This window comes from Oryctolagus cuniculus, chromosome 12 (assembly GCF_964237555.1).
Source record: "Oryctolagus cuniculus chromosome 12, mOryCun1.1, whole genome shotgun sequence".
NCBI lineage: Eukaryota > Metazoa > Chordata > Mammalia > Lagomorpha > Leporidae > Oryctolagus > Oryctolagus cuniculus.
The window spans coordinates 66,439,301-66,460,255 of NC_091443.1; the positions used below are offsets into that span (position 1 = coordinate 66,439,301).

General features: G+C 43.2%; 1 protein-coding gene across 6 annotated transcripts in view; it reads right to left on the reverse strand.

The window, feature by feature from the left end:
* The window catches only part of TP53BP1 (tumor protein p53 binding protein 1), a 109,209-nt gene that overhangs the window by 61,474 nt on the left and 26,780 nt on the right, over positions 1-20,955 (reverse strand). For all 6 annotated transcript variants that reach the window (XR_011380882.1, XM_070054092.1, XM_070054090.1 and 3 more), the window contains 7 exons: positions 13,581-13,702; positions 12,417-12,572; positions 11,876-12,005; positions 8,802-8,968; positions 7,389-7,515; positions 5,879-5,973; positions 2,862-3,070 (listed from right to left, as the gene is read on the reverse strand). Coding sequence is in view for 5 of the 6 variants with exons in the window: in XM_070054092.1 (XP_069910193.1) it covers positions 2,862-3,070; positions 5,879-5,973; positions 7,389-7,515; positions 8,802-8,968; positions 11,876-12,005; positions 12,417-12,572; positions 13,581-13,702 (1,006 nt within the window). In the remaining variant the exon portion in view is untranslated. The remainder of the gene's footprint in view (positions 1-2,861; positions 3,071-5,878; positions 5,974-7,388; positions 7,516-8,801; positions 8,969-11,875; positions 12,006-12,416; positions 12,573-13,580; positions 13,703-20,955) is intronic.

The window sequence follows — 20,955 nt, forward strand, 5'->3', positions numbered from 1 at the left end:
AGTCCCAGCTGCTCCACCTTCACTAGCCCCCTGCTAATGTGCCTGGGAAAGCAGCCAAGAAGACGCCCTGAGTTCTTGGGCCCTGCCACCCACATCAAAGACCCAGATGGAGTTCTAGGCTACTGGCTTCAGCCTGGCCCAGCCCCAGCCATTATGGTCATTTGAGGAGTGAACCAGCAGATGGAAGATATCTCTTTCTCCCTCTTTCTCTCTGTCTCACTCTCTTTCTTGTCATCTTATCTTTCAAATAAATAAGTAAATATTATGGTTCAAAAGTAAATAAAAATAGAAAAGAAACAATTGCATTAAAAAGTTTTTAAAGTGTGCAAACATTGAAAAATAATGTTCCACAGGGTATGCTGTGAATGGTATTTATTTATTTTTAATATTTATTTATTTGAAAGCCAGAGTTACAGAAATAGAGAGAGAGGAAGAGGGAAAGGGGAAGGAGGGGGGGCCAGGGCTACATGGGTAGCAGAGGCCCAAACACCTGTGCCATATTCCGTTGCTTTTCCCAGGACGTTAGCAGAGTTGGATCAGAAGTGTAACAGGGGCCGGTGCTGTGGCATAATGGATAAAGCCGCAGCCTAAAGTGCCATATGGGCATCCCATATGGGCGCTGGTTCTAGTCCCAGCAGCTCCTCTTCCAATCCAGCTCTCTGCTATGGCCTGGGAAAGCAGAAAATGGGCAAAGTCCTTGGGTCCCTGCACCCACCTGGGAAACCTGGAGGAAGCTCCAGGATCCTGGCTTCAGATCAGTGCAGCTCCAGCTGTTGTGGCCATCTGGGAAGTGAGCCAGCGGATGGAAGATCTCCCGCTCTCTCTGCCTCTGCCTCTCTGTAGCTCTGCTTTTCAAATAAATCTTTTTTTTTTTGACAGGCAGAGTGGAAAGTGAGAGAGAGAGACAGAGAGAAAGGTCTTCCTTTTCCATTGGTTCACCCGACAATGGCCGCTGCAGCTGGTGCACCGCGCTGATCCAAAGCCAGGAGCCGGGTGCTTTTCCTTGTCTCCCATGTGGGTGCAGGACCCAAGGACTTGGGCCATCCTCTACTGCACTCCTGGGCCACAGCAGAGAGCTGGACTGGAAAAGGAGCAACCGGGACAGAATTTGGCGCCCCCACCGGGACTAGAACCCGGGGTGCCGGCGCCACAGGCGGATGATTAGCCTATTGAGTGGCGGCGCCAGCCATAAATAAATCTTTAAAAAAAAAAAAAAAAAAAAGTGGAACAGCCAGGACTTAAACCGGCATCCATAAGAACGCCAATGTTGCAGGTGGTGACTATACCCACTACACCACATCAGCCCCTCTGACCATTGTGTAAATGACCATAATATTAACTCATAATAATAAACTGAACATTTTACATAACTATTTGGAAAATAGGAAGTGACAAATTTTTTCTACAGTAGAATTTGTGAAAATTTAACTGTTCCATCTATAATTATGAAGAAATATTAAAAAAGAAAATTGAAAAAACTGACAAGGGTTATCTCAGAGCAGAAGTGCAAAGAGGTCTTGTTTTAACTGCTTATAAATAAAGTAAAATCAAGCCCTTAACTTAAAATGATATACCATAAAGGAACTCTTGAGGGCCGGCGCCATGGCTCACTAGGCTAATCCTCCGCCTTGTGGCGCCGGCACACCGGGTTCTAGTCCCGGTCAGGGCGCCGGATTCTGTCCCGGTTGCCCCTCTTCCAGGCCAGCTCTCTGCTGTGGCCCGGGAGTACAGTGGAGGATGGCCCAAGTGCTTGGGCCCTGCACCCGCATGGGAGACCAGGAGAGCTCCTGGCTCCTGGCTTTGGATCAGCGCAGTGCGCCAGCCGCGGCAGCCATTGGAGGGTGAACCAACGGTGAAAGGAAGACCTTTCTCTCTGTCTCTTTCTCTCACTGCCCACTCTGCCTGTCAAAAAAAGGAACTCTTGAGACATTATTCAGCAGGCATGGCCTGCAGTGGTTGAGGCATCTTAAAACGTGAGCCCAAAGAAATTTGACTAGTTATCTTGAGTTCCAGCAATCTTAGATTGGTTCAGAATCATGCCTTTGTCTCAAATTTTCATTGCTAGTTTTATAGCTGCTTCTGATGGTCTGTAGTAAATGTTGAAGGTACAGCAATTTCTTCAAAAGAGCCTGTTCATCCAAAAGTCAGATCTTTCTTTGTGGCTAGGCATCATTTTCCCCCACTGCTAGGGATACCTTTGCAAAGACATGCGTTCCCATGAAAGTCTCGGATAAACATCTGTAACTTTAATATCAGCTATATTTTCTATAAAATTCTTATCAGTACTCTATGTCAGCGCTTACAGTTTATCCTTTAACTATATATGTTCACATATAATTTGGAAAAAAAAGCTAAAAAAAAAAAAGATGCTGTATGGTAGGGGAAAGCATTGTGGTGACTGAGAGTTAAGCTGCAGCTTGGGAACTTGACTGCCTTTTAAGTTGCAGCTACTCCACTTCTATGTGCTCCCTGCTAACACATCTGGGAGGAAGCAGATGACAGCTCAAGTACTTGAGTTACAGCCACCCACACTGGAGGCCTGGACTGTTTTCCAGGCTTCTGACTTCAGCCAGCACAGCTTTGGCTACTGGGGTATCTGGGGAGTAAACCAGCAGATGGATATTCTCTTTCTGTCACACTCTCCACTGCCTTTCAAATAAATGAAAATAAATAATTTTAAGTGCATGGAGATGCTAGATAACTGGAAATGTTCTAAAACTGGTTTGTAATGACAACTGTACAACTCTTCAGTGATACTTCAGAAAATTTACATTGTACAGATAAAATGGGTCTATTTTATGGTTTGTGAATTATACCTAAATAAAGTTGTTTGAAGGGAAAATTCTACCTACAATACTCACATGAGAAAACTCAGGCTGGGATGGGATAGGAAGTGATGCAGGAGTGAAGACTGGTGTACTCTGAGATACTGGTGTTGAGGCTTGTGGTGACACAGCAGGCTTAGGTGGGAGAGGTGGGTTTTCTATTTCCATTGGTTCATCATCCTGGAGTTGCTTCTGAAATGGAGCACCTCCCTCTTCAGCTAGCACTGACATATCCATTGGCTCATCTGGTTTAAGACAGAAAAGACAAAGAAATAATCACTCACTATTACTACTCATGTTCCAGCATTACCACCAACAATTACATTACAAATTAATTTTCAGAAAAGCTGACAGAATAATAGCAAACTGTATCCCAGCAATACTTCCTTCTCCTGGGGGTGGGGCAGCCCCAATTACTAGTGTTCATCTGGGGATAGCCACACCTTCTATAAGAAATGGTAGATTGGCTCCTCTAAACTCCTTTCCTGACTATAGCTCAGTTTTTCACATTTTGTGTAGGAATGGTCATATTAATGTCATTAGTTTTGTTTTGTTTTGTTTTGTTTTATTTGACAGAGTTATAAACAGTGAGAGAGAGAGACAGAGAGAAAGGTCTTCCTTCTGTTGGTTCACTCCCCAAATGGCCGCCACGGCCAGTGCTGGGCCGATCCAGAGCCAGGAGCCAGGTGCTTCCTCCTGGTCTCCCATGCGGGTGCAGGGCCCAAGCACTTGGGCCATCCTCCACTGCCCTCCTGGCCCACAGCAGAGAGCTGGACTGGAAAAGGAGCAACCAGGACTAGAACCCGGGGCACATATGGGATGCCGGTGCCACAGGTGGAGGATTAACCAAGTGAGGCACGGCGCCGGACCCCTAATGCCATTAGTTTAACAACTATATATTCTGCCACAAATTTTGAAAAGTAGCAAACTTGTTCACCACGCTAAGTAAATATTTTAACATATTTATGAACTCATTTTATTTGCATTAATAATTGCTAAGTGCAGAGAAATGCCAATACAAATACAAAGGAAGAAAAAAATTTGTTGATGCCAACCAGCACTAATTTAAATCAAAGAACTAAGAGGATGCTGGTTCTAGCACAAACTGCCCAGGAGGGAACACGTACAAAATACAAAACACTGTTCCTTGGAACCTGTCTTGCTAGATAGGTATTCAACTCATCAAGCTATTTCCTCTATCTTACAACTTGACTCGAGCTCAGCTTCCTCTAGACCACTCACAAACTACTTGTGCCACTTAGTTTTCCCAAGAATCTACTTTCATGCTACTGGCTACCCACACTTCCAACCTCAATAGCTACTCTTGCTGTTTAGCGTGGCCATCACCTCCCACATTACTCTCTAACACTAGTTTGAAATCAGATGTGCTAGAGGCCTTTAATCCACTACCACAGCTGTGTTCAGTAATTTCACTGTACCTTTTGACCTTTCTTGCCATGACAAAGCACATTAACAGCCCTTTGTTTTAGCCACTACATGTAAAAATGCTTCTGACTGTTAATCTTAGACAGCAAAAAAAAAAAATATATATATATATAAAAAGCATGTAGAGGCTGGCGTTATGGTATAGCAGGTAAAGCCGCCACCTGCAGGTAGTGGTTTAACTTGCTGTACCACAATGCTGGCCCAGTGAAAGCATTTTTAATACCATTATTTTTCTTTTTTCCCGTATTCATACTACAGATGGAAAAAACTGTTTGGCCCTCTGCCATCCATGAGGGAGAACTGGATGAAACTCCTGGATCCTGGCTTTAGCCTGGCCCAGCCCTTGTCATTGCAACCATCTGGGGAGTAAACCAGCAGATGCAACATATCCCTCTCTGTTTCTGTCTGTCTCTCCCCCTCTTTCTCTGTAACTCTTCCAAAATAAATAAACCAATCTTTAATTTCAAAAATTAGCCAGTTTTTTTTTCCTCAGGATGTCACTAATGTTATGCTTAAGATGGTATTAGTCTTCCAGAAATCTATAACCAATTTCAAAAGAAAATAGCCAGAGACAAAATTTGTAGGAGGAGGATATCTAGGACAAATTTGTCATAGATAAATTACACTTGGAAAATAGTTAAATGTATTTATTTACATCACTCAAGAGCAGAGACAGTAGGATATCATTCAGGATAGAAACACAACAAAAAGAGCACAGGCTCCGGAGGCACTGCTTCAGTTCAAATCCTGCCTCTATACCTTTTTAGCTGTGAAATCCCTGTGCTTCCGTTTCTTCACCTGCTTCTTAGGATTATTCTGAGTATGCAATGAAGAAAAACACAAACACATACACATACACATACACAAAGAGAGAAACAGCTAGAACTCAAGAAAACATTTCAATCCCTGGCTGGCATATACTAAGTGCTCAATAATATAAGTTACTGAACCACACTGTTATATAAAAGAATGAAAAAGGGAAAATCATAGAATTATTGAAAAGGCTTCACAGAAATAATAACTTAGAAATTATTTTACATGACTGGACAAGAGACCGAGAGCAAAGAAAAAGTTAGGTTTAGGCAATAAGACAAAGTAGGTGAGAAGGAAAGCTTTCTAGTCAATTAATAATGTAAAATTAAACCCTCAAAGGAGCAAATGAGTAAATTAAAATTTGTATCACCTGCTCCTAACTACTCATTAGCTACAACTATTGTAGTAATAACCAAAATAACCTACAAACAGCATAAGAAACACCTGTTAGTTCCCTCTCACCAGAAACATGCTAACATACTGCTGGAAACTACTAGGTCATGAGTAGTAACTCTAATTCTTCACCATACTATTTCACTGAAGTTCAATTTTAAAAACATAAAAATTTTCCTTTAAGGAACATTTTATTTGTGTCAACAATACAAAAATCTCAGAAGAATCCACACTAAAAAAAAAAATCATGAACCAAGGAAGCACTTTACACTAGCCCATGTCCCTGAAGGTTAGACAAACACTGAGTTCTACAGAACAGAGTAGGTCACGCTGTTCAAGTACAAAGCAGAAGCAGTGCTGCTCCTCCTCTAATCTGAGATTGACAGAACAAGAGAGCTCACCTTTTCTCCCTTCTTGCTCTGTGGGACTGCTAGGAACGATAAAAGGGGTAGACCGGAAAGCATCAGGGGAAGGAGCAACAAGATCTGAGGAATTCCTTTATATAAAAAGAGAACCACAGGTTATTTCTTACCATAGCCACAGTTTCTGTACTTGTTTTTACTTAAAAGCAAAAATATATAAGTCATTTAGATAAATATTTACCATTTCTCCCAAACAGCCCCCTGAGGCTGCAACTGTTTCCCACACCTGACATTTCTAAAATATAAATTTTTAAAAATCATAAGGGCAAAGTGAATGACCAGATGCAAGGACAACATAATTGACAAGCAGTACGAACAAGTGCAAAAAAAAATTCATTTGCAAATTTGAGATATAAAAAATTATTCCTGGCTGGTGCCGTGGCTCACTAGGCTAATCCTCCGCCTACAACACCTGCACCCCGGGTTCTAGTCCCAGTTGGGGAGCCGGATTCTGTCCTGGTTGCTCCTCTTCCAGTCCAATTCTCTGCTGTGGCCCGGGAAGGCAGTGCAGGATGGCCCAAGTGCATGGGCCCTGTACCTGCATGGAAGACCAGGAGGAAGCACCTGGCTCCTGGCTTTGGATCAGCGCAGCACGCCAGCCGTAGCAGCCATTTGGGGGGTGAACCAACAGAAAAGGAAGACCTTTCTCTCTAACTCTGCCTGTCAAAAAAAAATTACTCCATTTTCGCCTAATAAGAAAACTCAGAGGGCTGGTTTTACAATATAGCAGGTAAACCCACTGCTTATGACACTGCCATCCCATATGGGTGCCACTTTGTGTCCTGGCTGCTCCACTTCCAATCCAGCTTTCTGCTGGTGGCCTGGGAAAAGCAGCAAAAGATGGTCCAAGTGCCTGGGCCCCTGCTACCAACAATGAGAGCCCTGATGAATCTCCTGGCTCCTGGCTTTGGCTTGGACTGGCCCAGTCCTAGCTGTTGCAGCCATTTGGGGAATGAACCAGCAGAAGGAAGATCAATCTGTCTTCCACCCTTCCTCCCTTACTCTCTTTCTCCCCTCTCTCCCTCTCTTAAATATGATTTTCAAAATAAATAAAGCTAAAAAAAAAAACTCTGCACATTTTTATTTAAAACAAAAACAAAATAGCAAACCCCTCTGCCCTGACACTGAGATAAAGAAATACAACTACTATCAACTGTAACAATCTATTCCCCACTTTATACTGTTAAATTGGAAAAGTTGTTAGAAAAATTCAGGAGCAGAGGTTTGCTTCAGATGTATAACATTTTCTTAAAAATCAGGCATTTTTATCTCTAGAAAAACTTTTGGCCTAAAACCATAAAACTTCCAAATGGGAAAACAAATCTGCCTTCAATAAGCCCACTAAGCTCCCCTCCCAAAAACCCTGAAGCCTGGGATCTACCTTTTGGTTTCAAAAAGAATTGTGGACTAGCAGGCAACCTTAACTCAACCTTAGCCTAAGACCCTCATGCACATGTTGCCTGATCCAAGTTACTACAGGTTTACTTACGTGGAAAGACTCTCCTGAACAAGAGACCTCTGACCAGACAGCTGCAGGAGTTGCAGAGTGGTTGCAGGTGTGGAAGCCAGAGAACACCCACCTTCCCCTCTTGTAGGAGTACAGCAATCATTAGAAGCTAGTGAAGAATGAAGAAAATCTGGCTGCATTTACTCCTCAGATTGACACTATTGAATTACCAAAGATAACCACTCAGCACTACAAAGAGAATAATATCTGAATTTCCAACCATATTCCAAGAGAGTAGAAATTGTTTTCTAACTGGAGTATAATTAATGGAATGCCACAATACTACATATCTTGAGTGAACATTAACCCTCCCCCAAATCATGGGTTTATTAAGGAATTCACTAAAAAAGTTCCTTAGTCCTTTCTGTCACGATCTAAGCTTGGGGATTAAAAACCAGAATCTTTATACCTCTGCTTGGTTACTCTTCTTTCTTATGATGCTTTTATTATAAAACAGCAAGTGAGCCTTTTATCCAGGTCTACCTAAAGTGAAGTAAAGCTCATGCCATGAAGCAGATGGGAAAAGTCAAAACAAAGCACATGACACCTGATGATATGAATGCAGCAATTTTCATAATTAGAACCTGGGCCTTCTCAAAGGAGGCAGAAAATACTAATGCATTAATTAGTAAAAGGATCTATGAGCAACAATTACTGAGGTACATTGTGAAGAGACTCCCACTGCTCCCTTCTTGTTAGCAATAGATGCAGTAATCAACTACATTAATCCCAAAAGTAAAGAAGTTTCTTAAATACAACATTATAGCTTTAATAAGAATTAAAAAGGTTTCTTGGTGACCCTCTGAATGTCATGAACAGCAACCTACATCATAGTACAGTAAAAATCTTCCCTTCCCACTATATAAGCAACACATTACACTGTGTGGGTCATTACTGATGCTTTCTAAAATTCTCCAAGGTTGTGGAATGGGAGCTTTGTGGGGATTTAAGAAGTGGGAAACAAATCACATTCTAGTGTTCTAAGTTTTCTGTCTTTTCTGCTAGACATGAATTTCCTATTGGTAATAGATGAATAACAAAAAGATGGGTAAGCAGACTGCTACCAAGGTGAATTTGAAAAACTTAAACTTTACTTAAGATTTAAAGACTGAGTAAACAATTCATAACAGAAGAAATGGTTATTTTGTCCATAATGCTAAGTTTACAATATTAACTATATGTCTCCATTTCAAAGAGAGAGGAAATTATATTAAAATGTTAAGTAATTATTCCCAAGAACTTTTCTCAATGATTAGTTAGAAATACATCTTCATTACATAGCACCAGTGCGTCTGCATACCTATACAGTGCTTTCTCAATTAAACAGTAGCCTCAGAACTAAAATGAGTCTAGATCTAGTCTAGAGGAGCTATAGCAACTAATCACTCTTTGTACCTGTTTTATTGCTCTGGTCAAACAAATCTTCCTGAGTTGACAAAATCTCAGGCTCCAGTGACTTCTGAATCTGCAGTCCACCTTCCAGAAGTTCTTGAGTAGACATTTGTTCTTTTGCTTCCATAGCAGCAAGACATACTTTGGGACTAGAAGTTATGTCCTCTGACCTAGGAGATTCATATCACCAGGAGAAAAAGTTGCTAAATTTAAGTAGCTTTCCCTGGTTAGTGTGTTTTCTTTAATAATTCCAAAAATTCCAGTAGCTCTAATCAAGTTATCTACTGAAAGTGAAATAAAGGTAGTTCATAATGATACAAAGTCCTCAGCCCATTTCAAATACTGTTTGTCTGACACACTGCATTACCTTTCCTTTTTAAGATTTTTTTTTTTTGTAATGACTTATTTTTTTCACTTGAGAGGCATAGTCACAGAGAGACAGAGAGGTCTTCCATCTGCTGGTTCACTCCCCAGATGGCTGCAACGGCTGGGGCTGGGCTGTATCTGAAGCCAGGAGCTTCCTAGGGTTTCCCATGTGGGTGCAGGGTCCTAAGCACTTGGGCCATCTTCTGCTGCTTTCCCAAGCCATCAGCAGGGAACTGGATCAGAGGTAGAACAGCCAGGACTTAAACCAGCACCCCTATGAGATGCCAGCACTGCAGACATATGCTTAACTCACTATGCCACAGCACCAGCCTCAAAGATTTATTTATTTATTTATTTTTATGTGAAAGAGTTAGAGAGAGAGAGAGGGAGAGACTGAGGAAGAGATCCTCCAGAGGCCGGTGTGGTGGTGTGGCAGCAGGTTAAGTCACCGCCTGTGATGCCAACATCCCATATGGGTGCTGGTTTGAGAGCCACCTGGTCCACTTCCAATCTAGCTCCCTGCTCTCTCTCTCTCTCTCTCTCTCTCTGGTCTCTGTCTCTATCTCTCCCTCTCTCTCTCTTTCCCCCCTCTGTATAACTCAGATTTTCAAAAATAAATCTTTAAAACAAAGAGAGATTTTTTTTTTTTCTGACAGGCAGAGTGGACAGTGAGAGAAAGAGAGACTAAGAGAAAGAGACAGAGAGAAAGGTCTTCCTTTTGCCGTTGGTTCACCCTCCAATGGCTGCCACACCGCGCTGATCCGAAGGCAGGAGCCAGGTGCTTATCCTGGTCTCCCATAGGGTGCAGGGCCCAAGCACTTGGGCCATCCTCCACTGCACTCCTGGGCCACAGCAGAGAGCTGGCCTGGAAGAGGGGCAACTGGGACAGAATCCGGCGCCCCGACCGGGACTAGAACCCAGGGTGTCAGCGCCGCAGGCGGAGGATTAGCCTATTGAGCCGCAGCACCGGCTGAGAGATTTTCCATCTGTTGTCTCACTCCCCAAATGGCCACAATAGCCGAGGCAGGGCCAGGCTGAAGCCTGGAGCTTCTTCCAGATCTCCCACATGAGTGCAGGGGCCCAAGCACTTGGGTCATCTTCTGCTGCTTTCCCAGGCTCATTAGCTGGGAGCTGGATTGGAAGTGGAGCAGCTAGGACTCCACCGGGTGCCCATACTGGATGCTGGTGTCGCAGGCAGCTGCTTAATCCAGTACCTTACAACGCTGACCCCAGCAGTACTTTCAACACTGCTCACTGCTGTGTTGCATGCTTTCCATAATTTCTGATGAGTGTCTTGAGGATTTTTGTTACATACTTTATTATCTAGATTTGTACAAGGGAATCTGATCCAGACTACCACAGTGGAAGTAAAAATAGCAGTACCAGGGGGTCGGCACCGCGGCATAGCTGGTAAAGCCACTGTCCGCAGTGCAGGCATCTCATATAGGCACAGGTTCAAGTCCCAGCTGCTCCACTTCTGATCTAGCTCTCTGCTGTGGCCTGGGAAAGTAGTAAAAGATGGCCCAAGTCCTTAGGCCCCTGCACCCACGTGGGAGACCCAGAGAAGCTCCTGGCTTTGGATTGGTGCAGCTCCAGCAGTTGCAGCCAATTAGGGAGTGAACCAGCAATGAAAGACTCTCTGACTCTCTCTCTCTCTCTGCCTCTCCTTCTCTCTATGTAACTCTTTCAAATAAAAATAAATAAATCTTAAAAAATATATATATAGCAGTACCAACAAAGCGCTTTGTGTACTATCCTCTGTGCTGATGACATGTTACCTTCTGCTTATTTTTTCCGTTTGATCTCCACAACCCATACTCCAAACCAAGACTCCTTCACACCAATACAACTTACACACATGAGACACTCACTACTGGCCCCTTCTCAGACACTTACAAGAGCCACCTGTTTTCCCACTCCCCATGGTAAAAAAGATAGCAAAACTAGCTGAACCCTAACATCCTAAAGAAAAGCCTAAAACGTTAGCCACTGTTAAGCTAAGCGTTTCACATTAGAAAGACAATTTCTCCTGACACTCAACCTTGTTCAAGAGAACCTTGTTCTACTCCCCACTGTCTATAAAAGAATAAACAAAATACTAAAGGTTTATTCATTCCCTTTCCAAACTGGAACCATCCCAGTTTTCCACCACCACATCCAAACTTCAGCTGTTGGCCAGAAGCAATGTGATTCTGAACACAATGATCACCACAGACAGATCAGAGGTATGCTTCTGATTCCTATCAAATTAAGAACCTACACGACCTGGCACACTTCCTATACCTGTAAGCCACCAGATGTAGGATAACTCAGGACATACAACAATCTGGGTGCTCCTCTAGTACAGAAATAGTATGCTCTCAAACATAATATTCATGTGACTCCTCATAACAGAGAAATTACAAAGACCTCCCACAGAGAAACTCTGTAGATGAAAATTGCAAAGAACAAATGGCAAGAATAAAAAGCCATGTCTATAGTTACAGCAGTAATGAAACAGCTTTGTAGAATGCCTAACTTAAGATGAAAACACAATGAGGCATCATAAATGATCAATGTTATTATGTAATCAGTGCTTTCTATTAGACCATAAATATGCCCAATACAAGGGAAAAAATATTCTACAAACTATTCCCACCTGGCAAAATGAAATCAGTATAACCCGAAAGCAAAAAGCCATAAATACCTGTTACAAAGATCATGGTTTTTACCTTGTAGGTGGCGAATTTTGCTCTTCTACCACATGTACATTCTTACTGGGCTGTGCTGTCTCAAGAGTGTCTTTACTGGACTGTTCTGCCACAGGGATATCTTCATTAGATTGTTCTTCATGTTTAATTGCTGGAAGTTTCAGAAAACAGAGAAGAGAACTCTAATTTTTCAAAGTACTAGAAGCAATTACAAATTAACAGAAGTCTAATTAAAAAATATATTCAGGCATCATTCCAAAAAGGAATTAACCAATTACCTATTTACAGAAACCTCAATTGGCAAGTCATCAATTGACAAGTATTTATGAGTCTCTGCAACTTAACTACATTAGATTACATTAACTTAGTTATTTAACTTCGTCTATGGCCATACCACCCTGAATATGCCAGATCTCGTATTATCTCAGAAGCTAAGCAGGGTCAGGCCTGGTTAGTACTTGCATGGGATAGTTATGTCACTTATTGAGGAAAAAATAACGAGCTCTAGCACGGGAGGAAAACACTTACAAACAACCCAAATACCAGAAAACGTGTTTCATACCAGTATTCGCATCCGCATCAGATAATCTGGTGTAAGAGTTGGTGGTCACCGACTGTAGATGTTCTCTGTCCACTTCACATGGCACAGGAAGTTCTTCAACATCCTGGCTTTGGGAAAGCTCCAGAACCCCAAAGCCCAACTGTGATGAGGCAGGTTCTAGGAACAAAACTCTAAGAAATTAGGTACCATCCCACAATACTATCAATAAGTAAGTTGTAGGCCCTCTACAAAAGCCTTATGTTAAATAAACCTTTCCTATCAAAGCCCTGCCTTCCAAATCCACCCCCCTTCCAAATCAAGAATAAATACATTTAAAATAAATGGGGGAGGGTGGGAGACAGGTGTTTAGCCTAGTGGTTAAGACTCTTATGTCCCACATTAGAATGCCTGAGTTCAATTTTCAGCTCTAGCTCCTGACTCAGCTTCCTACAATACAGACACCCTGACAGAGGTGATGACTCAAATAATGAGATTCCTATCACTCACAAACTGCACCTCTAACAATTCAGATTATACTCCAACCCATAAAACACACATTTCAAACATATTTGGAAGTCAAATAAAAAGGAGCACAAGTTGATATACAGAGTGGGCTACCCAATAAGCTACAAATTCCTAAACATCAAATTACACAGAATACTTAAATTTCTTGTAACTCTCAATTTAATTATGGAAAGTTTATACCATGATAAATCAAATAAATTTAGACATGTGCATGCTCATGTTAAAGAAATGCACAGCAGGCCGGCGCCACGGCTCACTAGGCTAATCCTCTGCCTTGCGGCACCGGCACACCGGGTTCTAGTCCCGGTCGGGGCACCGGATTCTGTCCCGGTTGCCCCTCTTCCAGGCCAGCTCTCTGCTGTGGCCAGGGAGTGCAGTGGAGGATGGCCCAAGTGCTTGGGCCCTGCACCCCATGGGAGACCAGGAGAAGCACCTGGCTCCTGCCTTAGGATCAGCGCGGTGCGCCGGCCGCAGTACACCGGCCGCAGCGGCCATTGGAGGGTGAACCAACGGCAAAGGAAGACCTTTCTCTTTGTCTCTCTCTCTCACTGTCCACTCTGCCTGTCAAAAAAAAAAAAAAAAAAAAAAAAAGAAAGAAAGAAAGAAAGAAAGAAAGAAATGCAGAGCAATCTTCTATAAAAGGCCTTCAAGATACAATACCTTCAGCACCAAAGGAGTGTACAACATCATCAGGAGAATCCTCTTTCTCCCCTTTCTCCTCTTCCAGATCTTCTTTTTCTTCCCCCATAGTAGGAGCAGATCCCACTGGCATTCCCAAAATACTGCAGGGCAAAAGGACACAATCATGTGTTCCCAGATAGGTTAGGACCTCTGTTCAAAGCACTGTCAATTTTATAGTGACTCTCTACCGACACCAACTATTTCTTAGCCAAATTTGAAAGAGCAAAAAATCTCACCTGTAAGGTACTTGTTTCTAGATTAAAAACACCTAAAACATTAACTATTCAAAGTACTGTGTGCAATTAAATAAAACAAAAACTTAGAAGATACAAACATACCTAATTTTATCTTTTCATGAGCAGGGAGAGAAAAATCTTGCATTCAGAAAAATTACTGACAAGTGACTAGAGAAGATAGCACCAAATGAGCAGGAAGGGGCTCAGAAGACCCACTTATTATATCAAAGCTCACAAAATATTATTGTAAAATATCTTACATTATGTATATAAAACCAAAGTGTCCACATAGAATTCAGTTAAAAGACCTACATATTTAAAAGAATACCACAGGTCTATTTATAAGAAAACATCTGCAACAGATATAAGGTTAATCCCCATTAAATATAAAAATCATACTAAGAACTCTAAGATACAAATTATCCATGACAGGACAACTTATAAAAACCGAAATACATGTATCTTAAACAAGTAAAAAAATCAGAAAAACCATCTGTGCCAACAAACTCAGGGAAAAAAAAGTTTTAGCATATGCAATACTTCTTTTTAAAAAAAAATTTTTTTTTAATTTATTTGAGAGGCAGAACCCCAGTCAAATAGAGGGAGAGACAGAGAGAAAGGTCTTCCATCCACTGGTTCACTCCCCAAATAGCCGCAATGGCTGGAGCCGGACCGACCTGAGCCAGAAGCCAAAAGCCTCCTCCGGGTCTCCCGTGTGAGTGCAAGGGACCAAGTTCTTATATCATCTTCTGCTTTCCCAGACCATAAGCAGAGGGCTGGATCGGAAGAGGAGCAGCCAGGACACAAACAGCTGTCCATACGGGAAGCTGGCACCACAGGCAGAGGACTAGTCTACTACGCCACAGAGCCAGTCCCTTAGAGCCACCCAAAGTTAGGTAAGATAGCATCATTACAAAATGTTCATGGAAGTATAAATAAATGGATCTATTCTAAAGAACAAAATGCATCAAGCACTTTATTAAAAAAAAAAAAAAAAAGTTGGGGCTGGTGCTGTGGTGTGGTGGGTTAACGCCCTGGCCTGAAGCGTTGGCATCCCATATGGGCGCCGGTTCGAAACCCGGCTGCTCCACTTCCTATCCAGCTCTCTGCTATGGCCTGGGAAAGCAGTAGAGGATGGCCTAAGTTCTTGGGCCCCTGCACCCACGTGGGAGACCCAGAAGAAGCTCCTGGCTCCTGGCTTCGGATCGGCACAGCTCCGACCGTTGCGGCCATTGGGGAATGAACCATCGGATGGAAGACCTCTCTCTCTCTCTCTCTGCCACTCCTCTCTCTGTGTAACTCTGACTTTCAAATAAATAAATAAATTTAAAAAAAAAGTTTATATGCAATAGTTCTAACAATTCCAATTGTAAGAAATAATTCAGGGCTGATGCTGTGGCTCTTTGTGTTAAACTGCCACCTGCAGCGCTAGCATCCCATATAGGCCCCAGTTTGAGTTCCAGCTGAGCCACTTCCAAAACAGGTCCCTGCTAATGCACCTGGGAAATCCGCAGAGGATGGCCCATATGCTTGGGCCCCTGCATCTACATAGGAGACCCCAAATGAGGCTCTTGGCTCCTGACTTCAGTCTGGCCCAGCCCTGGCTGTTGTGGCCATATGCGTAGTAAATCAACAGACAGAAGATTCATTCATTCGTTCTCTCTCTCTCTCTCTCTCTCCCTCCTTCTCTCTAACTCTTTCAAATAAGTATAGAAATCTTTTAAAAATAAAAAACAGGATGAGGTCAGTGATGCGGTGTAAAAGGTTAAGCCTCCACGTGCACTGTCAGCATCCCATATGTATGCCAGTTCAAGTCCCAGCTGCCCCACTTCTGATCCAGCTCCCTTCTAATGTGCCTTGGAAAGCAGCAGAAGATGGCCCAAGTACTTGGGCCCCTGAACCTACGTGGGAGACCTGAAAGAAGTTCCTGGCTCCTGGCTTCAGCCTGGCCCAGCCCCAGCCACTGCAGCCATTTGGGAAGTGAACCAGCAGATGGAAGCTCATTCTCTCTCTCTCTCCTCTCTATGTACCTCTGCCTTTCAAATAAATAAATAAATTTTTTTAAAAAAGAATTTTATATATGGAAAGATCCTTATACTAATTATTTGTGAAAGGTTACTGTTACTCAGAAACAACCTGTAAATTCAGCATTAGGAAAGTGATTAAATAACTTCATCTGGGGCCTGCACTATGGTATAATCAGCTAAGCCTCTGCCTGTGGCACCAGCATCCCATATGGCTGCCAGTTCATGTCCCAGCTGCTCCTCTTTAGATCCAGCTCTCTGCGTAAGGCCTGGGAAAGCAGTGGAGCTCTGATCATTGCAGCCATTTGGGGGGCGACCCAGCAGATGGAAGAACTTTCTCTCTTCATCTCCCTCTCCCTGTAACTCTGCCTCTCAAATAAATAAAATCTTTTAAAAATAAATAACTTCACCTATAAAATGGGGGTATCTCTGTGTGCATGTCTTTCTCTTCATCTCCCTGTCATTCTGCCTTACAAATAAGTAAATCTTTTAAGAGATGGGGCCAACATTGTGGTATAGATGGTTAAGTCGCCTCCTGCAATGCCAGTATCCCTAATGGGCCCCACTTTGTGCCTGGCTGCTGCACGTCCAATCCAGCTCCCGGCTAACGTGGCTGGGAAAGTAACAGAAGATGGCCCAAGTACTTAGGCCCGTGTCACCCATGTGGGAGACACTTATATATTTTAGGCCTCCTGGTTTCAGCCCAGATCAGCCCAGCCCAACTGGGGAGTGAACCAGTGAATAGATTTCTCGATCTCTCTTGTCTCTCCCTCTCTCTCTGTTTCAAATAAATAAATAAATCATTTTTAAAAAAATGGAGGCAGGTGTTCAGCCTGGCAATTAGGATGGCCACCCACATCCTGTAACAGAACACCTGGGATTGAGTCCCAGCTCCACTACCAATTCTAGTTTCCTGCTACTGCATACGGTGGGAAGCAGAAGGTGGTAGCTCAAATAGTTGGGTCCCTGTCACCCACATGGGAGATCTAGACTGAGCTTCCAGCTCCTGGCTTCAGCCCCCTCTCAGCCATGGTCATTATGAGCATTTGAGGAGTAAACAGTGAAAAGAGAGGTCTATCTCTCTTCACTAAATCATTCAAATTAAAAAAAAACTTTGAAGAAAATTAATTTAAAAAGTACAAGTATGTTTAAAACAGTCAATTACAATACGTGAACCTAGATTGGAGCCTGGATCCAATCAATCAAGCAATCGACATTTAAAAGCCATCTCTGAGGCAAGGGTTTGGCCTAGTGGTTTAAGCCCATATCCCATATTGCCTGTATTCTACTTAGCTCCAGCTCCTGATTCCAGTTTCCCACTAATGTACATTCTAGTAGGCAGTGGTGATGGCTCAAATAATTGAGGTCTTGCCTCTTGCCACACAGGTGCAAGACCTGGACTGAATTCCTGGCTTCTATGGGGCCAGTGCTGTGCCGCAGTGGGTAAAGCCGCCCACCTGCAGTAATGGCATCCCATGTGGATACCGGTTCAAGTTCCAGCTGCTCCACTTCCAATCTAGCTCTCTGCTATGGCCTGGGAAAGCAGCAGAAGATGGCCCAAGTCCTTGGGCCCCTGCACCCACGTGGGAAACCAGCAGATGGAAGACCTCTCTCTTTCTGCCTGTGCCTCTTTGTAACTCTGCCTTTCAAATAAATAAATAAATCTTTTTTTTTTTTTTTTTTTTAAAGTGGAGCAGTTGGGTTTTGAACCAGTGCCTATGCTGGCAGCTTTGCAGGGTGGAGCTTTAACCCACTGCACAACATTGCCGACCCCTTAGCTGACTCTTTTTATTAGTAATTTTGTGAGGCAGGGAGAGAAGAGAGCATGGGAGCAAGCTAGCTCTTGCTAGAATGAGCGTGCACGCTAGTTGCTATCCGCTAATTGACTCCCCAGATGCCTGGAAAGGCTGGGACTAGTCTGGACTGGAGCCAGGAGCCAGGAATTCTTTTTTTTTTTTTTTTAAGATTTATTTATTATTTATTTGAAAGACTTATAAGAGACGTACAAGACTTACAAGAAAGAAGAGAGATTGAGAGATTGAGAGAGAGAGAGAGAGAGAGAGATCGTCCATCCTCTGGTTCACTCTCCATTTAGACACAACGGCTGAGCTGTGCTCATCTGAAGCCAAGAGCCAGGAGCTTCTTTCAGGTCTCCCATGCGGGATCAGGGGCCCAAGGACTTAGGCCATCTTCCATTCCTTTCCCAGGCCATAGCAGAGAGCTGATTCGAAAGTGGAGCAGCCGGGACTTGAACTAGCGCCTGCATGGGATGCTGGCACTGCAGACAGTGGCTTTATCTGCTATGCCATGGCACCGGCCCCTGCTCTACTTCTAATCTAGCTCCTTGCTAATATACCTGATAAAGCAGCGGAGGATGGCTCAAGTGCTAGGGTCCCTGCACCCACATGGAAAACTCAGGAGAAGCTCCTGGGTCCTGGTTTTGTCCTGGCCGAGCCCTGGTCATTGTGGCCATTTCAACTAGTGGATGGAAGATCTATCCCCCTCTGTCTCTACCTCTCTCTGTAACTCTGCCTTTCAAATAAATATATCTTAAAAAAGGAAAAAAAAAAAAACTTATGGAAAAGACATCTTTGATACAATTGTGAAAGTCTGAATACAAACTATTATTAGATATTATCATAGTTGTGTTAATGGAATTATGCTTGTATAGGATAATGTATTCATTCTTAAGAAATGAATGCTGGGGCCCAGCGCTGTGGCATAGCAGGTAAAGCCACTGCCTGCAGTGCCAGCATCCCATATGGGTGCCTATTTGAGTCCTAGCTACTCGACTTCCAATCCAACTCTCTGTTATGGCCTGGGAGAGCATCAGTCAAAGGAAAAATGCTCATGTTAATTTAAAAAGTCAGAAAACATACAAACTTTTACTTTCCATATGATAGCTATGTAAATCAAATGCAGAAGAAAAAAGGGAAAATATGTCAGAATGTTTATGGTAATTAGCCTCTGGGTGGCAGGATTACAGATGACATTCTTTTGCTTCCTTACAGCTTTCTATTCACTTAATATTCTCTACAAAGAACAACAAAGCCTAACTCTAATAAGCATAAAAAGAAGCCGACTTGTAAGCTCTGGGACTGTGATCCAGGGAAAAGGACTAAATAAAGATCTGCACACAAGTAAGACAGAACATTATCTCTAGAACTGAGAGGACCAGATGCATGACCTTGGGAAACACAAGAAAAGAATATTCAAGAGCAAATATGGCAAAATGTACAAGAGAAGCAACAAAAAAAAACAACATAAAACCAAACATCTTGCATCAGTCCTGTCTCTGACTCTAAACGCTGGCAGTCTCGGTGAGGCTTGGGACCTCTCCTCCAGCTCCACTCATCCAGCTTTTACACAGACTCACAGTTTTGAATAGCACTCATGCGTCTGACTCTGCAATTTAAATCTCCAGGCTCCATCTTCTCCCTAAGCTCCAGACTTGCGTCCCCAACTGCCTCCTCCACATCTCTAACGGTTTGCTGAAAAGGCAGCTCAATGTTTAACATGTCTACATCTGAACCTTGCCTCCTGTCATCTTCTCTATCTCAATTAGCAGCCACCCATTTCTTCAAGTTGTGCAAACTAAAAACCTGGAATCCATGTTACCTCCTCCCTAGCTCTCACACTTCATACTTGATCAATTTGTATTTTCAAATATTCAAATTCTTACTACTACTCATCTCCTTCTAACTTGATCCAGTCACTTCTGTAATTTGTCTAAATTATTTCAATAGACTCCTAGTTGGCCTTCTTGTCTCTGCTTGTTTCAATGTCTATTCTTTTTTTTTTTTTTTTTAATATTTATTTATTTACAGCCGGCGCTGCGGCTTACTAGGCTAATCCTCCACCTTGCGGCGCCGGCACACTGGGTTCTAGTCCCGGTCGGGGCGCCGGATTCTCTTCCGGTTGCCCCCTCTTCCAGGCCAGCTCTCTGCTGTGGCCAGGGAGTGCAGTGGAGGATGGCCCAAGTACTTGGGCCCTGCACCCCATGGGAGACCAGGAGAAGCACCTGGCTCCTGCCATCGGATCAGCACGGTACGCTGTCTGCAGCGTGCCATTCGCAGCGGCCATTGGAGGGTGAACCACCTTTCTCTCTGTCTCTCTCTCTCACTGTCCACTCTGCCTGTCAAAAAAAAAAAAAAAAAAAAAAAAAAAGAGAGAGAAAGAAAGAAAGAAAGGAGAGGCAGAGAGAGGAGAGGGGGAGGTCTTCCACCTGCTGGTTCACTCCTCAAATGGCCACAATGGCCAGGGCTGGGCCAATCCAAAGCCAGGAGCTAGGAGCTTCCTCCGGTCTCCCACACAGGTGCAGGGGCCCGAGGACTTGCATCATCCTCTTACTGCTTCCCCAGGCCATAGCAGAGAGCTGGATCAGAAATAGAGCAGCTAGGACTTAAACTGGCATGGCACCCACATGGGATACTGGCACTGCAGGCAGAGGCTTTCCCCGCTATCACACAGCACCACCCGCCTCCATGCCTATTCTTGAGCCAGAATGCTCTTATAAAAAACCTAAGTCAGATCATGTCATTTCTCTGCTCAAAATCTTTAAATGCTCTCCCATTTCACCAAGATTAGGAACCAAATTCCTCACAATGACCCACACAGAGGTACAGAATTCAGTTGCCCTTTTACTTCTCCCATTTCTCTCGCCACACTGACTACCTTGCCATTTCTCTAACATTCCAGCCACCCTCATGTCTCAGGAACTTAGTACTTGTCATTCTTTATGCATGGACTGCACTTATTATCCCAGGAAACAGCAGAGATCACGTGTTCACTTTGGGTATTTAATCAAAGGTCACATCAGTGAAACATTCTAGCTATTAAACTTTCCTGGCTATATTAACTTGTAACCCCTCCCATGCTTTCTATCCCCTTACCTGCTTTACTTTTCTCTTCAGTCCATATCAGTATTTAACAAACTATGTATTTATGAAAATGATGAAAGGACAATCTACAGAATGGGTGAAAATATCTGCAGCTCACCTGTATTGCTACAAGGATACCTTAAAAAAACTTATGGAAAAATGGAAAGGTAAGTTTACTGAGGCGTGAGTTTGGCCTAGAGGTTAAGATGCCAGT